At 36.4% G+C, this 25,270-nt stretch overlaps 2 protein-coding genes across 8 annotated transcripts in view; both read left to right on the top strand.

Moving 5' to 3' along the window:
* Nucleotides 1-4,388, top strand: part of si:dkey-49n23.1 (semaphorin-3D) — a 53,763-nt gene extending 49,375 nt beyond the window's left edge. For both annotated transcript variants that reach the window (XM_027167713.2, XM_047808619.1), the window contains 2 exons: nucleotides 593-726; nucleotides 1,173-4,388. In XM_027167713.2, coding sequence (XP_027023514.2) covers nucleotides 593-726; nucleotides 1,173-1,580 — 542 coding nt within the window. In that variant the 3' untranslated portion in view covers nucleotides 1,581-4,388. The remainder of the gene's footprint in view (nucleotides 1-592; nucleotides 727-1,172) is intronic.
* Nucleotides 4,389-13,761: 9,373 nt separating this feature from the next.
* The window catches only part of dock3 (dedicator of cytokinesis 3), a 204,521-nt gene continuing 193,012 nt past the window's right edge, over nucleotides 13,762-25,270 (top strand). For 2 of the 6 annotated variants that reach the window (XM_047810266.1, XM_047810265.1), the window contains exon 1: nucleotides 13,762-14,429. In XM_047810266.1, coding sequence (XP_047666222.1) covers nucleotides 14,393-14,429 — 37 coding nt within the window. In that variant the 5' untranslated portion in view covers nucleotides 13,762-14,392. The remainder of the gene's footprint in view (nucleotides 14,430-25,270) is intronic. The other 4 variants (XM_047810263.1, XM_047810261.1, XM_047810264.1 and 1 more) reach the window with 2 other exon arrangements.

Genomic DNA, 25,270 nt, shown 5'->3' with positions numbered 1-25,270 from the left:
GTCAAAGAATACAACGAAAGCCAACAGATGAACCTCAGAAGTGTTTACATTCAGTATTTTGTTTTTAGAACAAAATGTGTTTAGATTCTGACATTTTCCTCAAATGTTTACATTTTTATACTTTCTGCAAAATTTGTTTTCTGTTACTGAAGTTTAATTTATTTCATTGCTTTGAGAAAGTATTAATAATCTATTCTGATATTATATAAAAAGTCTGTTCTCTTTAAACTCTAAAAATGAGGCCTATTTATTGTTATGGTGAGGTTGATCTAAAAGTTGAGAGTCTCATTCACTACTAATGCTAAATAAAAGAAAAATTCATAAAATAAGACAGGAAAGCCTGTTCTTTATTTTTAAAGTGTTAAAGTGGTATTTAATATATTAAGCATGTTCCTTTTGTTGATTTACCTGAAAAATTATTATTCCGTGATATATACCGCTACCGCTAGATTTTTGGTCGGTCTGCCCACCCCTTATGTGTGATAGCATTGAAATCTAAACAACTGTTCATTGGCTTTTGGTTTATTGCCTTTTGATGATATTAGTTCCCATGATAAAAGCAGTAATATAATGTACCTGAAATCCTTGGTAGGTGCTGAAGAAATTGAGCTGAAGGTGGTTTATGGAGTAGAGAACAACTCAACTTTTCTGGAATGCATGCCACCTTCATCACAAGCGACAATCAAATGGATCACGCAGCAAAAACACAGCCAGAGCACTAAAGAGGTCAGCACATACCACACAGCCTCTTTCTATACAAACGCATAGATTTCAGGTTGAGAATCATTTCTAAACCAGTGCAGGTTTAACAAGAGGTGCAACTGACTGATTAAACTGCCTGTAACTGTTCAATGATTTTAAACATAATTTAAATATACTGTGGGAAAGTAATGTTGAGAGAATTATCTTTTAGCTGCTATGTATATTTTCAGAACTAGCACACATTTAATAACATATAATCTCCTGGGTGGCCTGGGAAAACTATTGGTGAAATATGACATTTCTACTAAATATTCTGAAGACTACAGGTTTTGATGAGCTAAAATACATTTCTCTTTTGCATGTATCTCAGCCAGAAGTTTAAAATTCTCCTTGAAGCAGGGTTTTAGAAATATTTAGATGCACAGTGTTGTTTGTTAAACTGGCTCCTTAACTGACATCTTCTTTCTCAGCTGCTTCCCGGTGAAGACATCATTCTCACAAAACGAGGTCTCCTCTTGCAGCGGATAACTTCCTCAAATGCCGGCCTCTTCCTGTGTACAGCTCAAGAGCACTCTTTTTCCCGCACGCTAGCTCGCTACGATCTGCAAGTCATCTCTGAGCAACATGTATCAAGTACACGCAGCACTCATCACTCTGACCCCAAAGTAGGTGGCAACTACGCACCATCTTTGCTTAGCTACAAGGACCTGCATCTCATTGGTGTTGGCGGCCTAACAGCCGACGAGTACTGCGAGCAACTGTGGTACCGCGAGAAGAGGAGACAGCAGAAACTCCGCACACTAAAGTGGAAGCAGACGGCAGAGAACCGCAAGGCTCGAGTTCGCCGGCAAAATCCACCAAGCGAGCCACTTCAGTGAAACCACAGTTAGAGACATTTGAGAGAAAAGAAAGGACATTTGGGTGTGTCTTGGACGAACATGACGCTCTAGAATTAGCCACTTTAGCCTTGTTACTGTTGATTACTTTAAGGATTAGATTACAAATCCATCCTACAGTAAGACATAAATGTTGGTGACCTTGTGTTTAGAATTCTAAACAAAAATTTTTTTCTAGGAAACCTGATCTTTTGGCATAGAAACATGCACAGCATTATATATGGGCATATTAGAAAATAATTAAGAACAACTGAGTGAGAGACAAAGTTAAAAAAAAAAGCGCCTTTGAATGGTTAGATGAGAGATTTCATTAAGAGTGAGCATAAACACCAGAGTTCTGTTCTGTTGCTGTGCCCTAAGCGATGCTTTAATCAGTATCAGGGGTGGACAGATCATACAGTATATTCATTAGCAAGCTCACTGAGTAAGGGACTGCAGTGGACTACTTCCTAAATTACCACATCCTGTGTCATGAAAATGCTGCACTTAATATCACAATCAAATGTAGAAGGTATAAAGACCTAAAAAAAAAAAATCTGATATTTTCCTAAAATGAAGATCTCAAGAGCAGGGAATAGATGAGCAAGGATTCTGTTAGATTAAAAGCAAGAAATTGAACAAATGTGTTTTGGCCTGGAAAAACCCTTAAATTTGCAGGATTATCCAACAACATGATCAAAGCTTGACATTATCTGTGTGAGGAAATCACACTTTGACAACTCATTCATTCACCTGACTAATTAAAAACCTTGATCTTTACTGTATGTAGTAAAGATCTTTTATTGTTTTGGGCACCAGACTGTGTTATAGACTGAAAAAAGTTCATGGAGCCATCAGACAGGTGCAGGATTCATTATTATCCTATAAGCATGTTTTGAGAATGGTTATACACTCAGTGTCATGCTTCAACTAGAATGTGGTTTGTACCACATTGATGGTGTTTAACTGTACTAAGAATGTGGGCCATTAATTGCAGGGCTAATTGGTAATATTTGTGCCTTCAGGATAGTTAGTAGTTTTTATGCCATAAAACACAGCTGTATTTAGAGCTAAGGTTGGTATCTGTGCGGAGTTTGAAACCGAGTATGTTCTCCTGTTTCTCCTTTGGGATCCTCTGTCTTCCAAAAAACATGCAAGGATGTAGATTTGTAACTGTAAATTGCCCCAAGATTTGAATTTGAGTGTGTGATGTGTGTGCACATAGTGCCCTCTTATGGACTGGTGTCCTTCCAGGGTGTGTTCCTGCCTTACACGCAATGTTCCTTGGATAGTCTCTGGAACATCCACAAAGCCTGAATAAGATTAAAAGATTACTGAGCATGAATAATGAATCCGAGTAAAGAAAATCTGGAACTATAAGAAAAAAATATTCTGCTTGTGTACCATCTGATTGTGTCACTTCCTGGTAAAAGCTTTAAAAAGCCACATCTAAGGCATGGTGACATTGCTAATCAGCTAATTCTGGATTAAATGACCTAACACAAAGGCAAACAATCTGTCAGTCAAATTCGACCCCGCTTCATATAGATTTAATGTCGCATAGATTCAGTGTATCAGTATTATGTGTTAGGAACTTTTGAAATACAACAGATCTGATCTGACCATAGCATATGCAATTAGTCTCTACTGTGTTTGTGAATAGATTGAAAATAAAGTACAAGTCATAAGAAACTGTTAAGTGCCAGTAAGGTTGTGGTACCAGTTAGCATGGTCCAGTTAGCGCGGTCTCGTTTGATCTTGCCTTCCTTCACCGCTTACAATATTATCCTTTTTTTAATGGTTAAGTAATGCTTTAAGTCTCTCATACTGTAATGATCATTTATTATACTGTGGTGTGCTGGAAGAGTTTCCTTTGGGCCACACGTTTTCATAAAGGGAACATCAAAGTATTGCGGCATCTGGGAGAAATGAGCATGAAGTACAGTGGACAGAATTTTTTTTTAAAAAAAGGGTTAACTGAGTTTGGTCACTACTCAGGAAAATGGCTTCCAGGCTGACTGGACCACAGTAAAAGGGATTTCTTTCTTCTGATCTTGACAGGCTAATAGGAAAGCAGCGTCCAAACTGGCCTGATGTTTGGAAGATAGACGAAAGCCAACCGGCAACAAATATGTGACAGATTATAGAAAATTCTGCATCTTATAAACATTGTTTAGTCTTTAATCAGATCTCTGCGTTTTGCATAACAACATTTTTTCCATGTCCACAATGACAGGTATAATATAAAGTTTTTATGTTCAACAACATATTTACTCAATCAGTTCATTGTACTGTTTTGTGCTGAATAAAATGTCATGTTATCTTCATGTGATTTGTATGATGTAAACGTCGTGCTTATAAGTTATAAAGTCATCCAGTGTGTAGTTTTGAAGAATACATGTGCGTGTCGTAACACTAAGCTGATACAGACTCAGGATGATTTGAGCAACTTCTAACAGCGTCGTTGTTCGTTTCCATCTGATGTTTATTTTTACTCTGGTGTGCATCATTAATAGAAGTCCATTTACGTATTTTCTTAGATCACATCAACCAGTGACCTCCTGCTAAAATGTGTGACATCATTATTGAATCTAAGCTATTACATTTTATTAACAATATATATAATTTATGGTTTATGTTTTACTTTACAAGACTTCTGCAAATCTTTTTGATGAAATGACATTTTAGTTTTCTTTTATCATCTGAAATGACACATTTATCTCGTTGTGTACAGATTTTCTTGTTCTAAACCTTTCTCTGTAAACTAATATTTGTGTGAAATCAATTAAAATATTTCCCACATTTATTGTACATGTTTTTAGCATATTTGTTCATCCTCGGAGCTGGTGCATAATAACAGGAAACATGTCCTAGTTAGTGTTTTAAAGTAGTAACGTCACCAAATTAATTTATTCATAATTAAAAAAAAAAAAAAAAAGGGGGGGGGGGGCACGGTGGCTTAGTGGGTAGCACGTTCGCCTCACACCTCCAGGGTCGGGGTTCGATTCCCGCCTCCGCCTTGTGTGTGCGGAGTTTGCATGTTCTCCTCGTGCCTCGGGGGTTTCCTCCGGGTACTCCGGTTTCCTCCCCCGGTCCAAAGACATGCATGGTAGGTTGATTGGCATCTCTGGAAAAATTGTCCGTAGTGTGTGATTGCGTGAGTGAATGAGAGTGTGTGTGTGCCCTGCGATGGCTTGGCACTCCGTCCAGGGTGTATCCTGCCTTGATGCCCGATGACGCCTGAGATAGGCACAGGCTCCCCGTGACCCGAGGTAGTTCGGATAAGCGGTAGAAAATGAATGAATGAATAATTAAAAAGGTGAACTGTTTAGAGTTTGCTTCTTTGGAGCTTAACGTGTAAACATAGTCCGTCTCTACATGTTGTTTTACACTAAGAGCATTCGAAAGACTCCAAAACTCATGCAAAAAATTAATGCCAGGATGTAATTTATCCATTGTTATTTGGTCATTTCGTTATTATTAGATAATTTTGAAAGTGAAGTGACATACGGCAAAGTATGGTGACCCATACTCAGAATTTGTTTTCTGTGTTTAACCCATCCAAAGTGCACATAGACAGCAGTGAACACACACACACACACTGTGAACACACACCTGGAGCAGTGGGCAGCCATTTATGCTGTGGTGCCCAGGGAGCAGTTGGGGTGGGGGCCTTGCTCAAGGGCACCTCAGTCGTGGCCGGCCCGAGACTTAAACCCACAACCTTGGGTTAGGAGTCAAACGCTCTAACCATTAGGCCACAACTTCTTTAATAATTTTATTATTAACTAATTAATTCATTTGTTTATTTGTTTATTTGTTCAAATATTTTGGCCACATGGGTTTTCTCTGACATTTTCTGTTGTCTGTTTTTTGGTAAAACAAAATACAAATATGGAAGAAACTTCATGCCGTATATACACACTGAGTTTTTGGCCCATATTTTATGTTGGTTCTGCCATTTCAACAGCATTTCAAGCAGTTAAACAGAGAAATGCATTAAAATAAGATTTGCCATTTCAGATTTCTGAAGATCAAATGATGATTACATTCTAGCATTTTAATTAATTAATTATTAATTCATTAATACATTTATTTATTCATTCATTTATTTATTTTTAAGCTACATTTTTAGATTTGTTGATTTCACGTTTATCCATTTTTTGAGAAAAAAAATCGATGATCACGAATAAGACATAAAATAACGTAATGGTCATGAATAAGACACAAGCTTTCTGAGCTGACAGACAGCATGATTAACAAATAATAATGCCTCTTTGTCCTGATTAGTTGACTGTTAGTGGTTCAGACTGATTAATATATTATCCAGATATTACAAAATTGTCTCTGTCCCAATTTACAAGTAACAAACAGTTTTTTGTATCAGAAACTGTCTTCATTGTTACATTCAGGTTTAGGGACAGCATTGGTCCCAGATGAAAACTGATGTGTCCCTGACAAGTCACTTTTCACTTCAGAGTGCTTCATTTCCTGAATTTTGTAAGATTTGTAAACAGTAAATTAAAGTCCTTTGGATATCAATGCGAAATCCAGTTTTTAAACATTTCTTTATACATTAATACTATTAATAGTGCTGTCATGTACCCACACATGGAGAGCCACCACTAACCAACCACAGAGTTTTTAACAACTGAGCAAGCTTCATGTTGAGTTGCAATTCATCACTTGAACAAATAAACTCAAAGTTTACTCACTGGATGTGATTTTTGTTAATTTATTAGCTTCATTACTGTTTGTATAGGAAATAAGCTTGTGGGTTATGATCAAATTTAAAATTAGTGTATTTTTGTGTATTATAGATTAGTGACCATTAATCTCTATTAACCCACATAAAAAAGCCTTTATTTGTATTGTAAAAAAACAGATTAGTGTAGAATCAGCTATGATACAGGACCTCTGGAGCAGAGATGGTTAAGGGCCCAACAGCGGCAGCTTGGCAGTGCTGAATATGACAACCGACCTTTTGATCAGTAATCAAGAGACTTAACTATTGAGTCACCAAGAATTACATATGCATGTCAGACAATTAGTTTAACATATACTACTGTACTGAGCATGGCTCCCTAGTCCCCCTGCAGACACATTATAAAATATTAGATCTGGCCTGTCATTTTATCCATATTTGTCCTGTCTTTTTCATAAGTTACTCTAGAAAAGTGGCAAATAAAAGCAGAGGCCTAAAGGAATAAATGCATTAGATTAGTAAATATAATACACAGAATTGTATTCAAACCACTGTAAACACAATCAGGTTAAAACAATCCCTTCTTCTGCTTTACTGCACATTCACCCTGTTTAACCTCCAACCATTGCCTCTGATGGCAAGGTTAAAGATATACTAACTAATTCACTAGATAACTAACTAACTAAACAAACAAACAAACAAACAAGCAAACAATCCAATCTGTATCAGGGTATAATGTTCATGTACTTTTAACAAATGAATTGTTACTTACAACAACAACAACAACAACAACAACAACACTAATAATAATAATAATAATAATAATAATAATAATATAATAATAATAATAATAATAATAATAATAATAATAATAATAATAATAATAATAATAATAATAATGATGATGATGATGATGAAGATGATGATGATGATGATGATGAAGATGGGATATAGGTAACATTCCTTACAGAAAATACAGTATGCACACATTGTATCCCAATCCTTTTGTTTTTTTATTGCTGTTGGTGCAATTTTTATTCTCTGATTATATATAACAAGATTAATTTCTGAAGATTTACAGTCAACGTCAATGTTCATTAAGCTTTTCCATGTAAACTCTAACATCATTCATTAAACTCCGAATAGGCTAAATGATGCTGTTAAACATCACTTACTCATAAATCAGTTGAGCATGAGAAAATCAGCATTTACTATTTTGATGTCTTCCTTCCTGGCAGTAATAAATAAGATTCATAGTTGATCTGAGCAGTCTAGCATGAAATGAGACTAAAGAATAAACAGTTGCTACAATTCATTTAACGAAAATGATGTGCTATACAGACTTCTGTCTCTATGACAACGTTACATTAACTCCTGACGTGTTACCGAATCTTTCTTATTGAACGACTCTGAAATGAATCAGATGAATCAAACACAACCCCCACACACATATTAATATAAGAATATTCTTGTAAGATCAGTCAAATGCATGTCAAAAGACTTCTTTCTTTACAATACAGGAAAAGAATCAGTTGGTCAAAGCGAATCATAATGCCATTTGTTTAAACAAAAAGCAGTTTTATTTAAAAGGTCTCTAATATAATAATAATAATAATAATAATAATAATAATAATAATAATAATAATAATAATAATAATAAGAAGAAGAATACTCTTCATCTTCATCATCATCATTTATTCATTAATCATTTATCAAAAATAAGAATAAAAAGAGCAATAACTGCACGATAGACAGTAGAAGATAGCTCTTCCATAGTGTGAGAAAAATCTCAAAATCTTTAGAACTATTTAGAGTTCCTCTACTGCAAACTACAACCTTCATAAATTTTAAATTTTACAAAATGACCACTAGATGTCAGCAGCAGACAAGGTTTGTCAATCCACACATCAAAATGCTCATCTTGGGTCAAATGAATGCTTATGCAATACAAACATCTGCACTTATATAACCAGCCTCTTCGTGGTCTTTTCTTAAAATTCAACAAACCAATAATGCCTCTAGGAATGTCTATCAAAATATCCCTAAAAAACTCCAAATTTTAGCCATTGCTTTAAGGACTACATCTGCATGCATATCGGTATGTCTTGCTCACAATGTAATAATAAAAATAACCAAACAAAACACAAATGCTTTGCTGCCCTGAGCTTCCCTGAAGCAAAACCATGTCCAAAGACTAAATGTTTTATTCAAAGCCTTATTTTTCTTCTTTTGCAGCAGTAGCTTCTCTCTGGTTCATTACTGACCTTGAGCTAAATACATTAGTGAACTTAATACAGACTGTTAAAGACACTTTTCAACTCTTTACTGAGTTCTTTATTCAAGGTTAGCTCTGATTACATCTACAGGTACGCCCCAAGCAAACAGATCATGCTGGGTTTTTTTTTATTATTAACTGCTCAACATTTTATTGATCAAATCCATTATACCTTGAACAAGTGTTAAAGACTGGGACTGTAGCTCAGGAAGGTTATTAAGGGCCAAGAGTTTTGAATGCTGTTACTCGTCAAAACAAATAAGCCATTTTCTTTTGTGTTATTGTCAGTCTGTCATATTTTTCTTTGATAACTGGAAGTGTATATTTTCTTATATAGGGTACATTAGAAGAGTTTGAAAGTAAATGTTTGAGTTATTTAATATTGAATTAGCAAATACACCATGTCGCTAACTCGCATGCATGTTAATACTGTAGTATGATTATGTCACCTTTTAGTGATGAACTTTTTAGAGAATTATACTTTCAGTCTACAGTTTTAAATATAATGTTGGACTGTCATACACACATTGGTAGTCTATATCACTGAAAAAAAAAATATATATACATATATGATCTTCAGATAAAGCTTCATTGTGAACAAATTAATTATATTCAATTCAGTTCAATGATCTGGGACACAAAAAGTTCTATCTTTCAGAACATAAAGTTGATTAGTGTTAGAATTAGATGTAATGTTAAAAAGGATTCACACATCACTGCAAAATCAATATAATTCTAATGAAGTATTTCCTGACAGTTCCGAAATTTCTGAAACTGTCCCACACTTTTTCCTCATTCTGATGTTTGATGTGAATATTAGCTGAAGTTCCTGAGATGTTCCTGAGATTTTCTTGACTTGACTTGACTTGAGACGTATCTGTAACATGATTGGCTGATTAGAAACCTGCATGAACGTGAGTGAAACGGTGAGTGTAGGTTGTATGTATAAACGTTTATGTTATTGACCTGAAACATGCATACATGTTGTTGTTCTCCACCTACGTTTAACATGTCTTTACTGTACATACATATTTAAAATTAATATCACTGGAACACAGAAGGCACCCTGATCGTGGGATCACCCATAACATATATTCAGTAAAGTATCAAATGAGCACTTGTTTAGCACTCTACACAACCTTAGTATCAATCACACATCAATAGACTTTGATTTCATTCAATGTGACTTAAATAACTACAAGATTCTCCGGCGATCATTAAGGCTGATTCTGGAGGGTCTTCTTACTTTCCAATTAGATGAGCCTAAACTGAATAGAGCTGATTATGAACGCACAAGCCCATGATTTAGAAAGCATTAGCGCATATAAAAGCCATTTTACACACACACACACACACACACACACACACACACACACACACACACACACACACACACACACACACACACACACACACACACACACACACACACACACACACAAAGCTTCACTGAAGAGCTTCAGCAGGTGTCTTTTTGCATCACCATGGTTACTTCATGTTCTGGATGATTGTTAGATTTTTTCCAGGATATGCTCATTGCACACATTCACCTTTATACCCTAAAAATAAACACACAAATTGAGTTTACCCATCTGATGATGCTGCGTATATAAATTGAATGAACACCATGGCAATGGAGTTGTGCTGGAGTTTGTGTTCGGGCTTCAAACTAAATGTGCTGTGCACTTGAAGGAAATAAATATTACATGGAGAATCATGTTTGGTTTTGTAGCTTATTCAGGATCGAATGCCATTTTAGAGGTCAAGTTAGGAACGGAAGTTCTCATTAGGACTGAGAACCATGATGCACTGTGATAAAAACAAGTATCATGAGATTCATTGTCCTGGGGTGGATAGTAGATATTCTATAAATCATAGGTTTCAGACTCCATAGGTTTCTTCACTGTTAGGTTGGTAATTAAGAGGTGCTACATCAGTTACTACTACTTCAACTAGCACTTCCTTCCCTGTTTGTTGTGTATATATATATATATATATATATATATATATATATATATATATATATATATATATAAACTTTGAACAGTGTTTTAGACTCATGGCTTCTTAAGTCTGTAACCTAGTGAACCAGAGTTAATGTATCCAATGTTAGAGACTTAAGCACTTTTGTACGTCACTCTGGATAAGGGCGTCTGCCAAATGCTGTAAATGTAAATGTTAGTAGCTATAAAAAGATGTTACCGCTCTTTCACTGCCTTTCTTTCTTCCTGTCTGTTAAAAAGACCCCATGTCTTTTAATAGAGAAAGTTCAAAACAATCTACAGTATTATAATCTCGTAGCTGAAAACCAAACATTTTCTGCTGCAACAATCACAAAAACCTCTGCAAAATGCTGGAGGGACTAAATAAGCATCTCCTCAGAAAACTGCTATATCAACAATTACACAGTTTTTTCCAACCTGTCTAATCAAGTCTCTGTGTAAGTTGTTACTATAGAAACAATGACATATTTTAAAAAGCACATTAATATAAATCTTGTAATTGGAAATACTCCCAGAACTGCTGTTATAGAAAATTATAATGAACTTCTGACCAATCAGAATCTAGTGCATACATGTATCCATTTAAAAAAAATCACGTTACAGGATTTTATGTTAATCAAAACTCAAAGCAATAAACATTTCAGAACTGCAGTTAAAAAAAAAATGAGGAAATGGGTTTTGTCTTTCAGTAATATGAAACTTCCATCATCCCCAGTAGAGATAGAAAAAACACTACCACAAGTGTAATGCAGAAGAATACACAGCCTTGCTAAATTAATAGGTAAACTACTCGATTAGAGAATAAACTGGCATCTCAGTGTAGATACAGTACTTACTTAAACATAACATAACATTTAAGCAGGACATTCAGAATTCATAGAGCTTTCAAGCTGTGTTTATGAACATGGCACAAGCAACAATACAGAACAGAGGACAAAACACTACCATCATCCACTGAAAGCCTGTTGTTTATCACAGAATACAAAAAAATCAATTTTCAAAAATGTAGCATGAGTTGGAAAAATCAATTTACAGTCCCTGCACAGCGACGTGACATCTTCTGTTCATGTACTTGTGATCTTGTGTGGCTGTATGAATATGGGTGAATACACATATCCCCGTGTGCATCAGTGTGCGTGTGGGTGTGTGGGTGGCTATGGCTCTGCATAATCATAGATTGATTTAACTCTGATTATGAATAGATCTGCATGCAGAACCTGTTACACAGGGATTACTCATCTGATGAGGGATGGCTGATTGATTGGGGCGGGACACCTTGATATCTGAGAGGTTCTGCGAGAGCTTGTTTAAACTCACCTTTCCATTGTAATCTTCCTATATATTTTACACACACACACACACACACACACACACACACACACACACACACACACACACACACACACACACACACACACACACACACACACACACACACACACACACAAACACACAGCAAAAAGAACAAGCTATTAAATGAAAAAGGAAGAACCGTTAACACAATCCTCCATCCTCCATGTAGCCTCATATCTCAAGCACTAAACTAACAAATCGAACTGATCTACTGATATATATAAATATATGGAAGATCCCTCGATTACATTCTGATCAGAAAGTATAGGAACACTCTAGAAGAAGAATTAACATAGTATAATGGATTATGTGATGTTGAAAACATCTCACATTCATGTTTTATCATCACAAATCTTCACTGCATCCTTGTCCATTTCAACTTAACACTCTCTATACTTACGTCCAGATAATTACTGTGAGGATGAGGAATTATTACTGCTTGGACAGATGGCTGCCTAACCCACATTCAGAATGTGGCGTGTTGTCTGTAGGTGGTCTCTGCTCAGCGAGTGTGAACTGAGCCACCACATTACATTACACCTCACACTGTTAAGAGACCTTATTGAAAGTTTTGAAAACAGGGTTGCCAGATCATGGCTCATAAATTGGAAGGCACTTAAATCACAGTTTTGTGTATTAATTTAATGCTGAAATGATGTGCTTTCAGAAAAAAGAACTATACTTTTCCTCAACATAGAATAAGTTCTATGTACTTATTCTATGTCCCTCAGATATGATCACAAGCTCATGATGTACTGTAAGTAAAGGTTCCTCTTCAAAGGTTCTGGGTTTACTCTCTGTGAGAAAGGGAGGATTATCCTTGAGCACCTCTGAGGAGAAGCTGTAAAGCTGTATAATATACGTCTCAATGTATACATGAGGGTCCAGAAGGAGCAGGAATCTGTGGCAGGGGATAGAGAAGGCTTGGCTGAACTTCTGTAAGCTGTTATCAGCACAAATGTTGTGCAGAAAAGTGAATTTGTAAACAATTTATTTTAAATTTGTTTCCATAGCACCCTGTCATCTCCTCAGCATTCTTGAAAACTTTCTATTTCTTCCCTTCAGTTAGGAAGTTAGAAGCTGAATCCCGGAAGGTTTTTCTCGGTACATGTAAAGTACCATTCTTCTTGATGTTACATCTAGAGAGGAAACATCAAGAAGAATGGTACTTTACATGTACCGAGAAAAACCTTCTGGGATTCAGCTTCTAACTTCTGAATCATGAATGTAATGTATTAAACTGAATGTACTGAATCAACAACAAACTGCATGTGAAATGTAATGACTCGTGCAACAAATCACATGTGAAATGTACTGAACCATGTGCAAAAAAATCACGTGAAATATACTGAATCATGTGCAGCAAATCACATGTGAAATGTACTGAATCATGTGCAGCAAATCACATGTGAAATGTACTGAATCATGTGCAGCAAATCACATGTGAAATGTACTGAATCATGTGCAGCAAATCACATGTGAAATGTACTGAATCATGTGCAGCAAATCACATGTGAAATGTACTGAATCATGTGCAGCAAATCACATGTGAAATGTACTGAATCATGTGCAGCAAATCACGTGAAATAAAAAAAATGAATCAATAAAAAATCACTTGGAAAACGTGAGAAATGTGCGAAACATAACCTAATGTTAAACCCCAATATATAAAGTGCAGAAGTGAAGTCTGTTTGATTTTTCTGGAAGGAAATAACCATAAAGAAGGCAGGGAATCATTTGGGATTCGGTTCAAGTTTACACCAGTAATAAAAGATGTAACGGAAAGAGTCGAGTACATAGTCGGGTTAAGACAGCGGTCTGTTGAACAGCAAAGAGCGCGCGCTTCTGGAGTCCAGTGTGCAGCACGCGCGCTTCTCCGGAGTTCGAGCCGGTATTGTGTGACAACCAGCTCGCATCATGTGACGGCGGAAACCGGAGGTGGGACACACACACACACACACACACACACACACACACACACACACACACACACACACACACACACACACACACACACACACACAGAGACATGGCGCAGCGTGCGCTATAAAGAGCGTACAGTTCACAACACCGGTAAACAACAGGACGGCTCAATGTCGAGTGGAAAAAAGGGGAAAAAAAGGACAAAAACAAAACGCCCAGCACGCGCACGTGGGTAAAGCTCTCGAGCTGCTCTAATCTCCGCTGCGTAACATCCAAATCTCGCGACACAGATGGAAGACTGACAGACAGACCGACAGAGGAGCTGAAATCAATTCGTCACATATATTTATTTATATAAATAAAACAAACAAGCAAACAAATCCATCAGCGTTTTTCTGCTGCGCGAGATGCTGCTGCGCTGATCTTTAGGAGGCTCCGGGATTCCGAACGCGACCGGAAAGAGAAGAGAACAGAAACAGCTCTGATTTGTCATGTTGCGTTCGGAGCGCGGAGGATTGGAGCGGAACTTTCACGCTTAGCTCGTGAACCCGGGATCATGTGGACGACAACGGAGGACGAGAAGCTCGGAGTGGGTGAGTGATGATCCTGTGCACTGTGTTTTGTTCTCTAATATGCGGCAAAACACTCACAAACACACACAATTGTCAGCATGCAGCACAAACTCAAAGGGACGGCACTGGAATAAGGATGCGCACTAAACATTACTGCAGTGACAGGAAACTAAATGCATGACTGGGGAAAACTGCACGCGCCAATTTCAAAGCATGAAATAGAGCCCGAATTTTAATTCTGATTATTTCTAGAATGAACATTTCTATCATGTTAATGGTCCAAAATGATTTATTTTTTAAGGGTCTGTGGTCATTGAATGTCATAATCGTTTCTGACCGCCAGAGGGCGCACAGAGCGCTCAGCCACCTTTCCAACAGGTGCAGAAAATTGAAAATGCAGCAACTCAACTATTACTCAAGCAAATATTTTATATTAGATCGAACTTAGTTATTCAATATCTATATAGTCTCACTTAAAATAACGATTATATCGATAATGCTGAAATGTACAGATCCACCATTTTCAATAGCACCAGCAGCAGACTATTAAAGACTACATCTGTTGTTGTGTAGTGTTGTTGTGAGCTCTAATAAAAACACAATAAAAACAATAGTAATTACAAATAGAGAAATGGAGTCTGGTTCCTTTCAAGGTTTCTTCCTTTACCATTCAAGGGAGTTTTTCCTCCCCACAGTCACCTGAGTCACCTCAGACTTGCTCATTGGGGATAAATACAAACATTTAAATATATCTAATATTAATGTTAAATTCTGTATTATATTAATCTTTTTATTATTCTTTATAATAAACTTTGGTTCTATGTTTATGTTCTGTAAAGCTGCTTTGAGACAGCGTCAATTGTAAAAAGCGCTATACAAATAAATTTGAATTTAATTGTATTGAAACACGATGGAACAAAAAATAAATCTCTGTTATGCCATTTATTTAAGTAGACTTTTTGACTCAATTTCTATGCTGTAGTAATAATGAGTTTAACTAATGAGCCACATCAGCCACCGAGAATCTAGCAATCTTTCGATCTATTAAAGCACAATTAACTAAGAAAATAATAGACCCTATGTATGTAATGTGATATTCTTTAAAGTTTTTGTCTTCTGTTTTAGGTGTTGTGCTCTGCTGAGTCATAAGACAAAATGGCAGTTTGCACATCTGTAAATACATCTTAGCTAGTATTTACTGTATTACTGTTACAAGTGATCGTGTGTAAGAATTTGGGATGAGAAACCCAATCGAATATCTACATTTTAGCTAGTATTTACTGTATTACTGTTACAAGTGATCGTGTGTAAGAATTTGGGATGAGAAACTTAATCGATATTTCTACATTTCACAATTCTATCTTAAACAATTCAACATCCAAGCACCAAACATAATCATATAAGATTTGTGTTGCTGTTTGCGTGAATGATTTAAGAAAATATCGACAGAAAACAACAACAAAAAAACAATGTTTCTGCACAAACGTAAAAAAATTATTTACAAGTTCATGGTCATGGTCAATCATTAAAATAGTGTGATTAAAAGTATAATTTAGAAATTTGTGACTGAATAGGTGCCCCCAGAAACGTAAAGGGATACAGGGTACAGTATATTATTGATATCGATGTTGTATGGTCATATGGTCCATCTGTAGTTAACTTCATTAGGCTTTTTCACCATAGATTGTAATTGCAATCAGATTCACATGTGGTATTACCTGATTAGGTGCTAAAATATTAAAATGAACTGATATAAACATGTTTATATTTATTAGTAAATCATATTTAGTAGATTTATAAATTACTTCTTGGGGTTGGGTGTTTGATTCTGCCTTGTGTTTTTTTGTGGACTTTGCCTGTTCTGCTGTGCTTTGGGGGTTTCCTCCAAGTACTTTGGTTTCCTCCCTAAATTCAAAGACATGCGTTGTAGACTGATAAACATCTCTAAATTGTCCGCGTCTGAATGTGTATGTGCGATTGTGTTCCATTTCTGTGCCCCAATTTCATTGGGATCGACCCCAGGCTTCCCATGAACCTGTGCAGGAGATGCAGTAAAGAAAAAATATGAATGGAGGGATATTTTTAAATTAATATATGGAATATAATATAGTATATATTTTACTTTATATTATATAGATTCCTGTTTATATGAAATTGTATAGTATTCCATCCTTCATTCGTCTGATCCAAGTCACAAAAAAACAAGCCGTCCACAATATTAAGACAATATTAATACACCCACCTAGGTGTTGTATTTGTTGCCATTTTGATATTTTAACCTAATGTGTGTTCAAAACATTTAGACTTTACATCCAGTACCCGGGTGTTGCTCGAGATAAAGAGAGTTATTTTTTATCCAAAGCACTGTATGTACACAAAACAGTTATTTTAAACTGCCTAGTCCTTGCCAGCCATTTAACACAAGAAAACACACAAAGAATTAAGGCACAACAAGGCATAACATTACTACAAACAAGTCCATCTTTCATAACGAAGGAGGGTTCGCCTCTCAAAGGCAATAGGAGGAGGAAAGTCATGGCTGCCCTCCAAAAGATCTCCCAAGTTTCTGGCGCACCATAGAAAAACAGCCATTCTCCCTACACTGCTCCTGAATGGCTCCTTTGTAAGAGAGAAAGCAGTGCAGGTCTCAGGGCTTCGAATGCAGCACACTGGAGTTCCCACCACTGAAGCTGTTTTTCCCCCACCAGGCTTTTTTTAAAGAAAAGATTTATTTTGCCCCTGAAAGCCATGCTGGTGTTGTTGAGTGTTGTGAGAATGTTAATGTGATGTGACATGTATTAGATGCTGTTTCTGAAGGTTAGAAAGTCCTAATGAAGACTTAATGAAGATGCTGCAAGTTGCTAGCACTAAGAAGCAGTCAATAACTACTTTTGTGATATGAAGTATGCCCTAACAACTGCTAATACTGAACATTATAGTTGCTAATGTGATTCTTGTTTGATTGTGTAGAGTAGCGTCTTTGGATTATTTGACACATAAAGGTGCAATATAAAGTAAAACCAAGCAAGCTTGACTCATTCTGGGTTTCTAGAACATCCTCCTTAAAAATAACTTACTATCTGCTCTCAACAGCTTAACAGGAAGCAACGAGTTAACGGGCAGATAGCGGCGGCTATTATAGCCCCTAATTGAATCTGTATTGGTTGGAAGGCTATCATAGCTGGCACACACAGACTGTGGGCTCTTTTTCAATATTCATATTATGAATATTCATCTTTGCTTAATGAAGAGGCTGAGCTCAATTAGCGTATAACAGAAAATGGCCAGCGGAGATACGTTAGTGTCGAGGAAAGCCACAAGAATTTGGCTATTGTTGCTCACTCGATCATTAAATTCATTAGGATCTTTTCATAGGCTCTAATGTTAACTTTATTATCACAAGGCATGTAATTGGGTTTGGATTTGGTCTGTTTGAGCTTCTTGATTGTTTTAGTTATGAACCTGATCATGTCTGTTATTTTTAGCATATGATATATTGCATGCTAACTTATGACGGAAAGATTAAATCTGAATGACTTGCATATTAAACTTTATAATTAGCATGTGATCTTCAGTGACAGTGATCTTGAGCTTTCAGTACAATGTTTGTTTTCTCCAGTATTTCTGTGTTAGATTAACATGCTGTTGATTGTGGCTGGAAAATAGAGAACGAGAAGATGAGAAGATAATCAGTTTCTCTTGTGGAGCTAACAGTGAAATCTGAAAGACACCCTTTAAAAACAAACAAACAAACAAACATACCGATAAACTGATACCTTCTTTTGGTGAATAATGACAAAACAACACCAACCAACAAATTAGCTCCAGAATCTCTATGGTCACAAATACTTCATAATTCTGGAATTCTGGGTTGAAATTGTAAGGAAGGAAAACAAAAATGCCTCCAATCCGGGTAAGAAATAAAATGTTTTGAGCTGTCCAATCACTCTCACAGAGAGAGAGAAAGAAAGAGAGAGAGAATTTTTGAATCTGTGCCACAGATTTGCTTCTACCAGAAGAATTATGCTGAAAAATTTCAACGAGAGATACTGATGTGTTGGGAAACTGGATAAGGACAAATATTCCCATCCTATCAGTTTCCTATCTAACTTTTTATAGCGTTAATGATCTCCTATTACTCGTTTGGGTAAAAAAGACTTCCCGTTTATGCCTAATTTAGAATATATGTACCTGCGTCTTTAAAGTAAATGTATTATTTATCCTGGAAATTTGACACTAGTGAGCTTTGTTCTGCAAATAAACAGAGGGACAATAATTTATTTGATTAAATGTAAGAATCCAAATTGTTGTTGATTTATGAAAGAATCTGGTACAGGTGAGAGATCAGTAGTGAACAGGTCAATGGACTTGAGTTGTTAGGGTACTGTCCAGGGTCCTGAATGTGTCTGATATTTATGGTGCCTACCTTTTTCATTTCGTACTTGAGTGTCTGTTAGTCAATCCTGTTATTTAATATTTATTTTAACATAGACTTCCCAATGTACATGAATGTTAAATGTTACAGACAGGAATGGAGCCACCCCACACTTTGTGTTTTATCATGCATTATAATGATCATGTATACACTATGGATGGGACATGGAGAAGACAAGACAGCTGTAATTAAATGTGCAATTCCAATTTACTTAACAATGCAACATGAAAGAACAGGACAGTAAACAAACAGAATATTTCTGGACATTCTGATAAACCATTTCGATGTAATGAGTGCAGCACAAACACTTTGCTCTGAAGCTACAGGCCAGAGAAGTCATAATGATGATGAGACATAATGATGATTGGTGACTGATGTCTGTGGATGTATTTCACTAAAGCACACAAGTGTAAAACAATTAGTCTCAACTCCTGAAAATGTTGAGCAGCACAAATTAGTTTACATAATGATGTACATCACAAAATTGGTGTAAAAAAATTAGATGTTTTCATATGTGTGTGTGTGTGTGTGTGTGTGTGTGTGTATGTGCATTAATTACCACCACTAAAACTAAACATTTGACCAAATAAAGTCAAAAAAGTTTGGAATTACTATTAAACTTCAGTTTTACTGAATGACTCTTCCGTGGTTGGTCATCTGCAGATGGTCATGCCAGTCAAAAGGTTTTGTTTTGAATGTAGGCAGTTTTTGGCCACATTCGTGACAAAAAGTCTAGTCACTGTGATTAAACTATTACACAATACAAATATGATATTAGTCAGTGGTTGACAGCCACTTAAGCATTGAGAAATATCAGACACCAAAGTTGCTCTCTTGAGTGCTCCTAAGTTATAGACACATCTGTGACAGATTTTACAAAACCCCTAAGACCAATTAGGAAGAATCCTGCCGTGACAACAAAGCTATTGTAGTTTCCTTCCAAACAAATAAACAGGCTCTGCATAAGTTACATAAGCAAAATAAGCAAAATATTATCTTGGGGTTTTCAGCATCTTAATAGTCAGTCACTTTTGATATTGAAACAGAGATCACATTGAGGCAGATCTATTTGAACCTTAGGAGAGAGGTACCAATGTGCCAGTTTAGACCAACCATTCACTACATCCACAGCAGGAGAACTTGATTTACAAGGTAATAAAGACCAACCTTTCAGTTTGTAAGCTCAGGTTTGTTCACTGCAGTTATAACTGTTTTCAAAAAGAAACTAGTTTAGAGTTTTTAGATAATAAACCTAGTAATAATCAGATTGCTACTTCACTAGAATATTTGAAAAGAAGGCACACGGCAGGCTTTTGATCTGTTTGCCTTGACTGAAAGTCAATGCCTCGAGGCTGTGTTGCACTGCAAATAGTGTTCAACATGGAAGTTGCTGGAATGTGATACTTAACTAAAGCTTTGATCAGCAAACATCACTAGGGAAGAAGATCATAAAGGGTTTGGAGGTTTCTTTTCAGAAAACAGTTTTAGAGAAGAGAATTTCTCGAGCTACTTGAATATGTCAAATGTGACAAGTTTAAGGACGAGTGAATATTCCATTTTAATGGGCTCTTTAGTGTTGAGCTGTAGAAAAAAGTAAAAGGGAAAAGAAGTCGTGCCTGTAGAAGCATCGGTTTTGGTCTTTCAGCTAAATGAAAGACAATTTCCAAGGTTTCAGGGACAAGTTATCTTACATACAGCCCTGTCCTGGCTAAAGGGCCTAAAGCTTTGTGGGATTCTGCCTGAGAGTTCCGCTGTTGTTATGGCAACCACTAAGACAGAGAGGCCAGCCCTGTGGTCTTCTGGCTCGGGGATTCCAGCATCGCCATAACAACCCTGTTGATGGAGTAAAAAATGTGGTTACATTGGTGCTGTTTAGTAAGAAATACTAAATTAATGTAATGCACAACATACTAAATAGCAACCACATATACCCAGATCTGTAGTGGGCTAGTGTTTACTTGTTTTGTTGATACAGAGATCGACATGAACCGGAGTGGTTTCATGCGATCATGAAAGCCATACTTAGGATCCTTAGCGTAATATCTCATCTATACAACATGGCAGCATGGCTGTGAGTGGCATCCAGTGGAGCTGGTGAACTTTTTTGGTGTGATATCCTCTAACATCATTCGGGAGGGTTCTTGTTCTGAAGGATCTTACATAAACACCTTACCTGTGCACAGCCAGCCTAATTCCCCAAATCTCAGTTGCTGCTTCCTCATGCATTAGAACATTTTTAAAACATGATTTACTACTAATAATAATACTACTTTAGTGTTTTTTTCCCCAAAAGGTGGACCTAATGAGAGATAATACTTTCATATTGTTTCATATTCTTTTACATACTCTCATAAGTAAAAGAAAATCATAGATATCGGCAACAGATATAAGTATATGTAAGGTATCCACTGATGAATTGAGAATTAAGGCAGTATTTAAAGCCAAATATTATACTTTAAATGTCCTAACTTATCTACAAAGGACCACTGTGTTTCTTTCCAACAAAGCAAGAGCCACACATGATGAAGACTTTCAAGACTCTCAAGACTTCCAATCTTGAAAACCAAGATCCGTTGATTAAACAAGTGGAATCTGGGGCAGCTACTTACTTGAAGCTATGAAAAACTGCACCAACACTGGCCCTTTGGACATCCGTGTGTTAATATTATGTTCCTTTAATCATACTTCTCTAAATTGATGTGCTATTATTAGAAGAACTTCAGATTCCAGGCTGAACATATACCTGCAAGTGTAGCTGAAATTACTGATAATAATTACACTATACGGATGCTTGTTAAAGGTCAATTGAGTCACCGTTGTAATTCCATACTTAGCCATTCTCGATTTTATTGTGTAGCAGTACACTGTGTAGCAGTACACTGAGAACCTAAATTAACCAGTAATAAATTTTTCCAGCTAGATACATTCTGAGTATAAAGATATCAACCGACAGACGGGAAAGTAGGAGGTTTACTGCAGGAGAAGAAATCTTATTATATTCATTTTTACAGTATAGTAGAATTTGCAATATGGCAAAGTTTAGCTTGAAGGCAGATGATTAAATAACACATTTTTATATTTCTTACCTCCTCTGAAATGAATTCCCGGGCTAAGTAACCTTGAATTAAGGGTAAAATTCTGCACTTTAACCTCATTAGCACTGTGTACAAATTTGCTGGGTTTCAATCGATGATAAAAACAACAAGATTAAATTCTCCTTATTCAAGTCATCAATTAGCAAAATATCTCCTTAGTTAAATTGAATTAAATTGTAGAGAAATAATAAATATAAAGAAATATCTGTAGAAACAGAATCCTCTTGTTTATTTTTTAATAACGCTGATCCAAGCGGTCCTTTGGGATAGTGGTCGTTTGAGTGCTTAGTAAAGAAGTGCAGCTTTAATTTAGCAATTTTCCCAAAGGTTCTGAGTGGCATGATGGCAGCAAGGATTCATTTCTTGCTTTCTAGCCTCCCCTAAAAAAGGAAGAAAAAACCCATAGTTTGCCCTGTTCTGCACGCCCAGAATAGAAGTCCAGAGTCAGCTGTTACACTGAGGCACTTTTGTCTGCTGAAAAGCGACACTGGCCTCCCTGCCTATTGATCAGGACCAAGTGACACTGTTAATGGCTGTGTTGTGCCAGGCTTTGGTGTGTTTGTGTGTTGTGTGTGATCATGTGGTGATGTACATTAGCACAGGTCAGATTGGCCATGTGTGTTTAATGAGAATGTACTGGTCTCTTTCACTCCGTATTTCTTACATAGGACACCAATTAGCTGTGATTTTCCATTTGGATGTTCACCTGAACACAGCATTCAGGCTTTTTAATACACCTTATGCTTGGATTTTGCTCTTAATAATGTCATGTTTTACTCTGTATGGTGCTTGCTACTGGAAAATAACAAAGTAAGGCTTAATAAAACGGTAATTAGCATTTGAGCGTTGACTAAGGGAGATTGCAGTGCTATCGAAACTACCTGCAAGGAGTAATGAGTATAAAATAATAAAGAGGCAGGCAAATCAGGTCAAAACCAAAAGCAGACATTTCAGGGAAACCATTCAGAGTTTGTGCTATTTCTGGTATTCAAATCAAACTGATGTTTTTGCGGACATATGTGTCTGTATCATGCTGCAAGTCTCCTACTGTAGGTGTCTGCCTTCATACCTGCATACTGTATGTCTACAGAGGGACAGAAAATGAAAAATGAGACGAAGGTCTAGCAAAGAAATACAACCTACTGGAAGTGATTGTGCTGCTACTTAACTGGGTTTTAAATCACCAATACCATGCCATTTATTATTAATGTTTTCCAGTATATGGGACAGTTTGCTATTTTCAGATTGTCTTCACTGCTTGAAACAGACCTGTTTGAGAGCACATGCCTAGGTCTCACTGCATTTCTAAGTGTTAATGCCTTTGTAAGTTGCTAATGTGTGTGTCCTGTTGCAGTCTATTTAGTCTGGGTTTAGTCTGGCTTTCTTTCAGAAAAGAGAGTTTATCATGTACCTTAGTGTAGTGATTTCTTTTAACTACGACCTCCTTATTTGAAATGGCTCCTTCTACACCATCATTAACAGGTTTACATACCTATTCCGTTACCATTCCTCACTCCAGGTTACACTCAGGAATTTTTATATAGAGAAAGACCAAAAGTAGTTATGATAGTAAATGACTTTTGTCTCTTGTTGCTTTCTCCTGAACAGCTTTACCACGGTGTATCTGTCAGGGATCAGCACGGACTTTTGGCCATGTGCGATTTGTTGTTGTTTTTGTCACGTGGCTGCCCCGCCTTTGTCTGCTCCTCCCGGTCACCACACCTGTTCCCCATTGTGTGTGATTGTCCTTTTGTGTATAAATGTGAGCCACGTTGTCGATGGCAGCGCGGATTCATTAATTAGTTATTCATTATTCATAGTTTCCCGTGTAGTGTGGATTATGTTTGTTTTCCTCATGTATTAAACCCCTTTCATTTGAAGCTACATACATACATAAATAAACAAACAAACAAACAAATAAATAAAATAAAAAAATACAAATCAAAAATAAATTAAATAATAATATTAAATGTGTGACTTTGGAAACTATTACCATAAATACTAAATAAATTCAGTTTATATAAGTTATACACGTCTAAAAAATGCCTTAATTATTTTTCATTCATTTTATTAATATATCAATCCAAATCATTGTGTACATTTTCTACTGTATAAATGACATTACATTGATGTCATTAAAATAAATCCTGAAATCCTTCACCGTTGTCTGAGCTTCTCTTTAGAAAATTAAACAACACCTTTTGGCCAATCAGATTTGTGGTACAGGGGAGTTGCCTGAGAATTTACGAGGGATTTGCCTGAGAAGGCACCCTCAACATTACAATTTGAGAATTCAGCACACTGTGGTATAATTCTGATCATCCACAGAAACCACTCTCTAGGTTACTAGGTGCTACTATGAGCCTCAGTGTTCTTCAATCTGGCATAGAAAAGCACTACATAAAAATCTCTGAATATTTCTAATGATACATGTTGGGATTGTTTATGAGAAACAGCCTTAACAGTAGAGAGGAAATGTGTGGGAATGTGCGAAGGTCAGTGAACATTATTAAAAAGAAAAAAAGAATTTAAATTATGAACAAGCAACTCATATGCTTTCGCTTCTGATACATTTCTCCCCGCTCTTATTTCATATTGTTCAGTTTCCCCTGTGTGTCATCCTTCCTTCCATCCACATCATCCCTGTTCTGTCATTATTTCTGATTTCTCTCTCTCTCTCTCTCTCTCTCTCTCTCTCTCTCTCTCTCTCTCTCTCTCTCTCTCTCTCTCTCTCTCTCTCCCCTCTTGTATTTCTGCTGATGGGCAATTACACTGGCCTGATTCCCTTCCCTGCACTAATGGAACTCTGCTGCGACATTAAAGAGTATAAATATTTAAGCCTGATTCACCATGCACAATGATAATACGCTGTTATAAGGGGTATGTGAATCCAGCGGGAATAACAACGATCATGTTAAGTTACCTGCAATTTAGAGTTACCTGCAATATTTACTATGCATTTATCCATTTTTTTTTACTGAAGACACCGATTGTCCTTTTTGCTACGTATATAGATATAGAGATATAGTACTATGAGTACTATGTACTATGTACTGTATATAGTAAACATATAGACATTTTTGTTTGCTAATTATTTCAACACACATAAGCCACAAGTCACTCAAGCCAACAAATTAAATATGCATGTGTCTGAGAATAAAGTAAATGCCTTAAGCAGTTAGCTAACATTACAGCCTCTCACATTTTCCTCCTCCTCCTCCTCCTCCTCCTCCTCCTCCTCCTCCTCCTCCTTCTTCTTCTTCTTCTTCTTCTTCTTCTTCTTCTTCTTCTTCTTCTTCTTCTTCTTCTTCTTCTTCTTCTTCTTCTTCTTC

This window comes from Tachysurus fulvidraco, chromosome 2 (assembly GCF_022655615.1).
Source record: "Tachysurus fulvidraco isolate hzauxx_2018 chromosome 2, HZAU_PFXX_2.0, whole genome shotgun sequence".
NCBI lineage: Eukaryota > Metazoa > Chordata > Actinopteri > Siluriformes > Bagridae > Tachysurus > Tachysurus fulvidraco.
The sequence above is the reverse complement of the archived record's forward strand: the minus strand, read 5'-3'. Positions and strand labels throughout refer to the sequence as shown.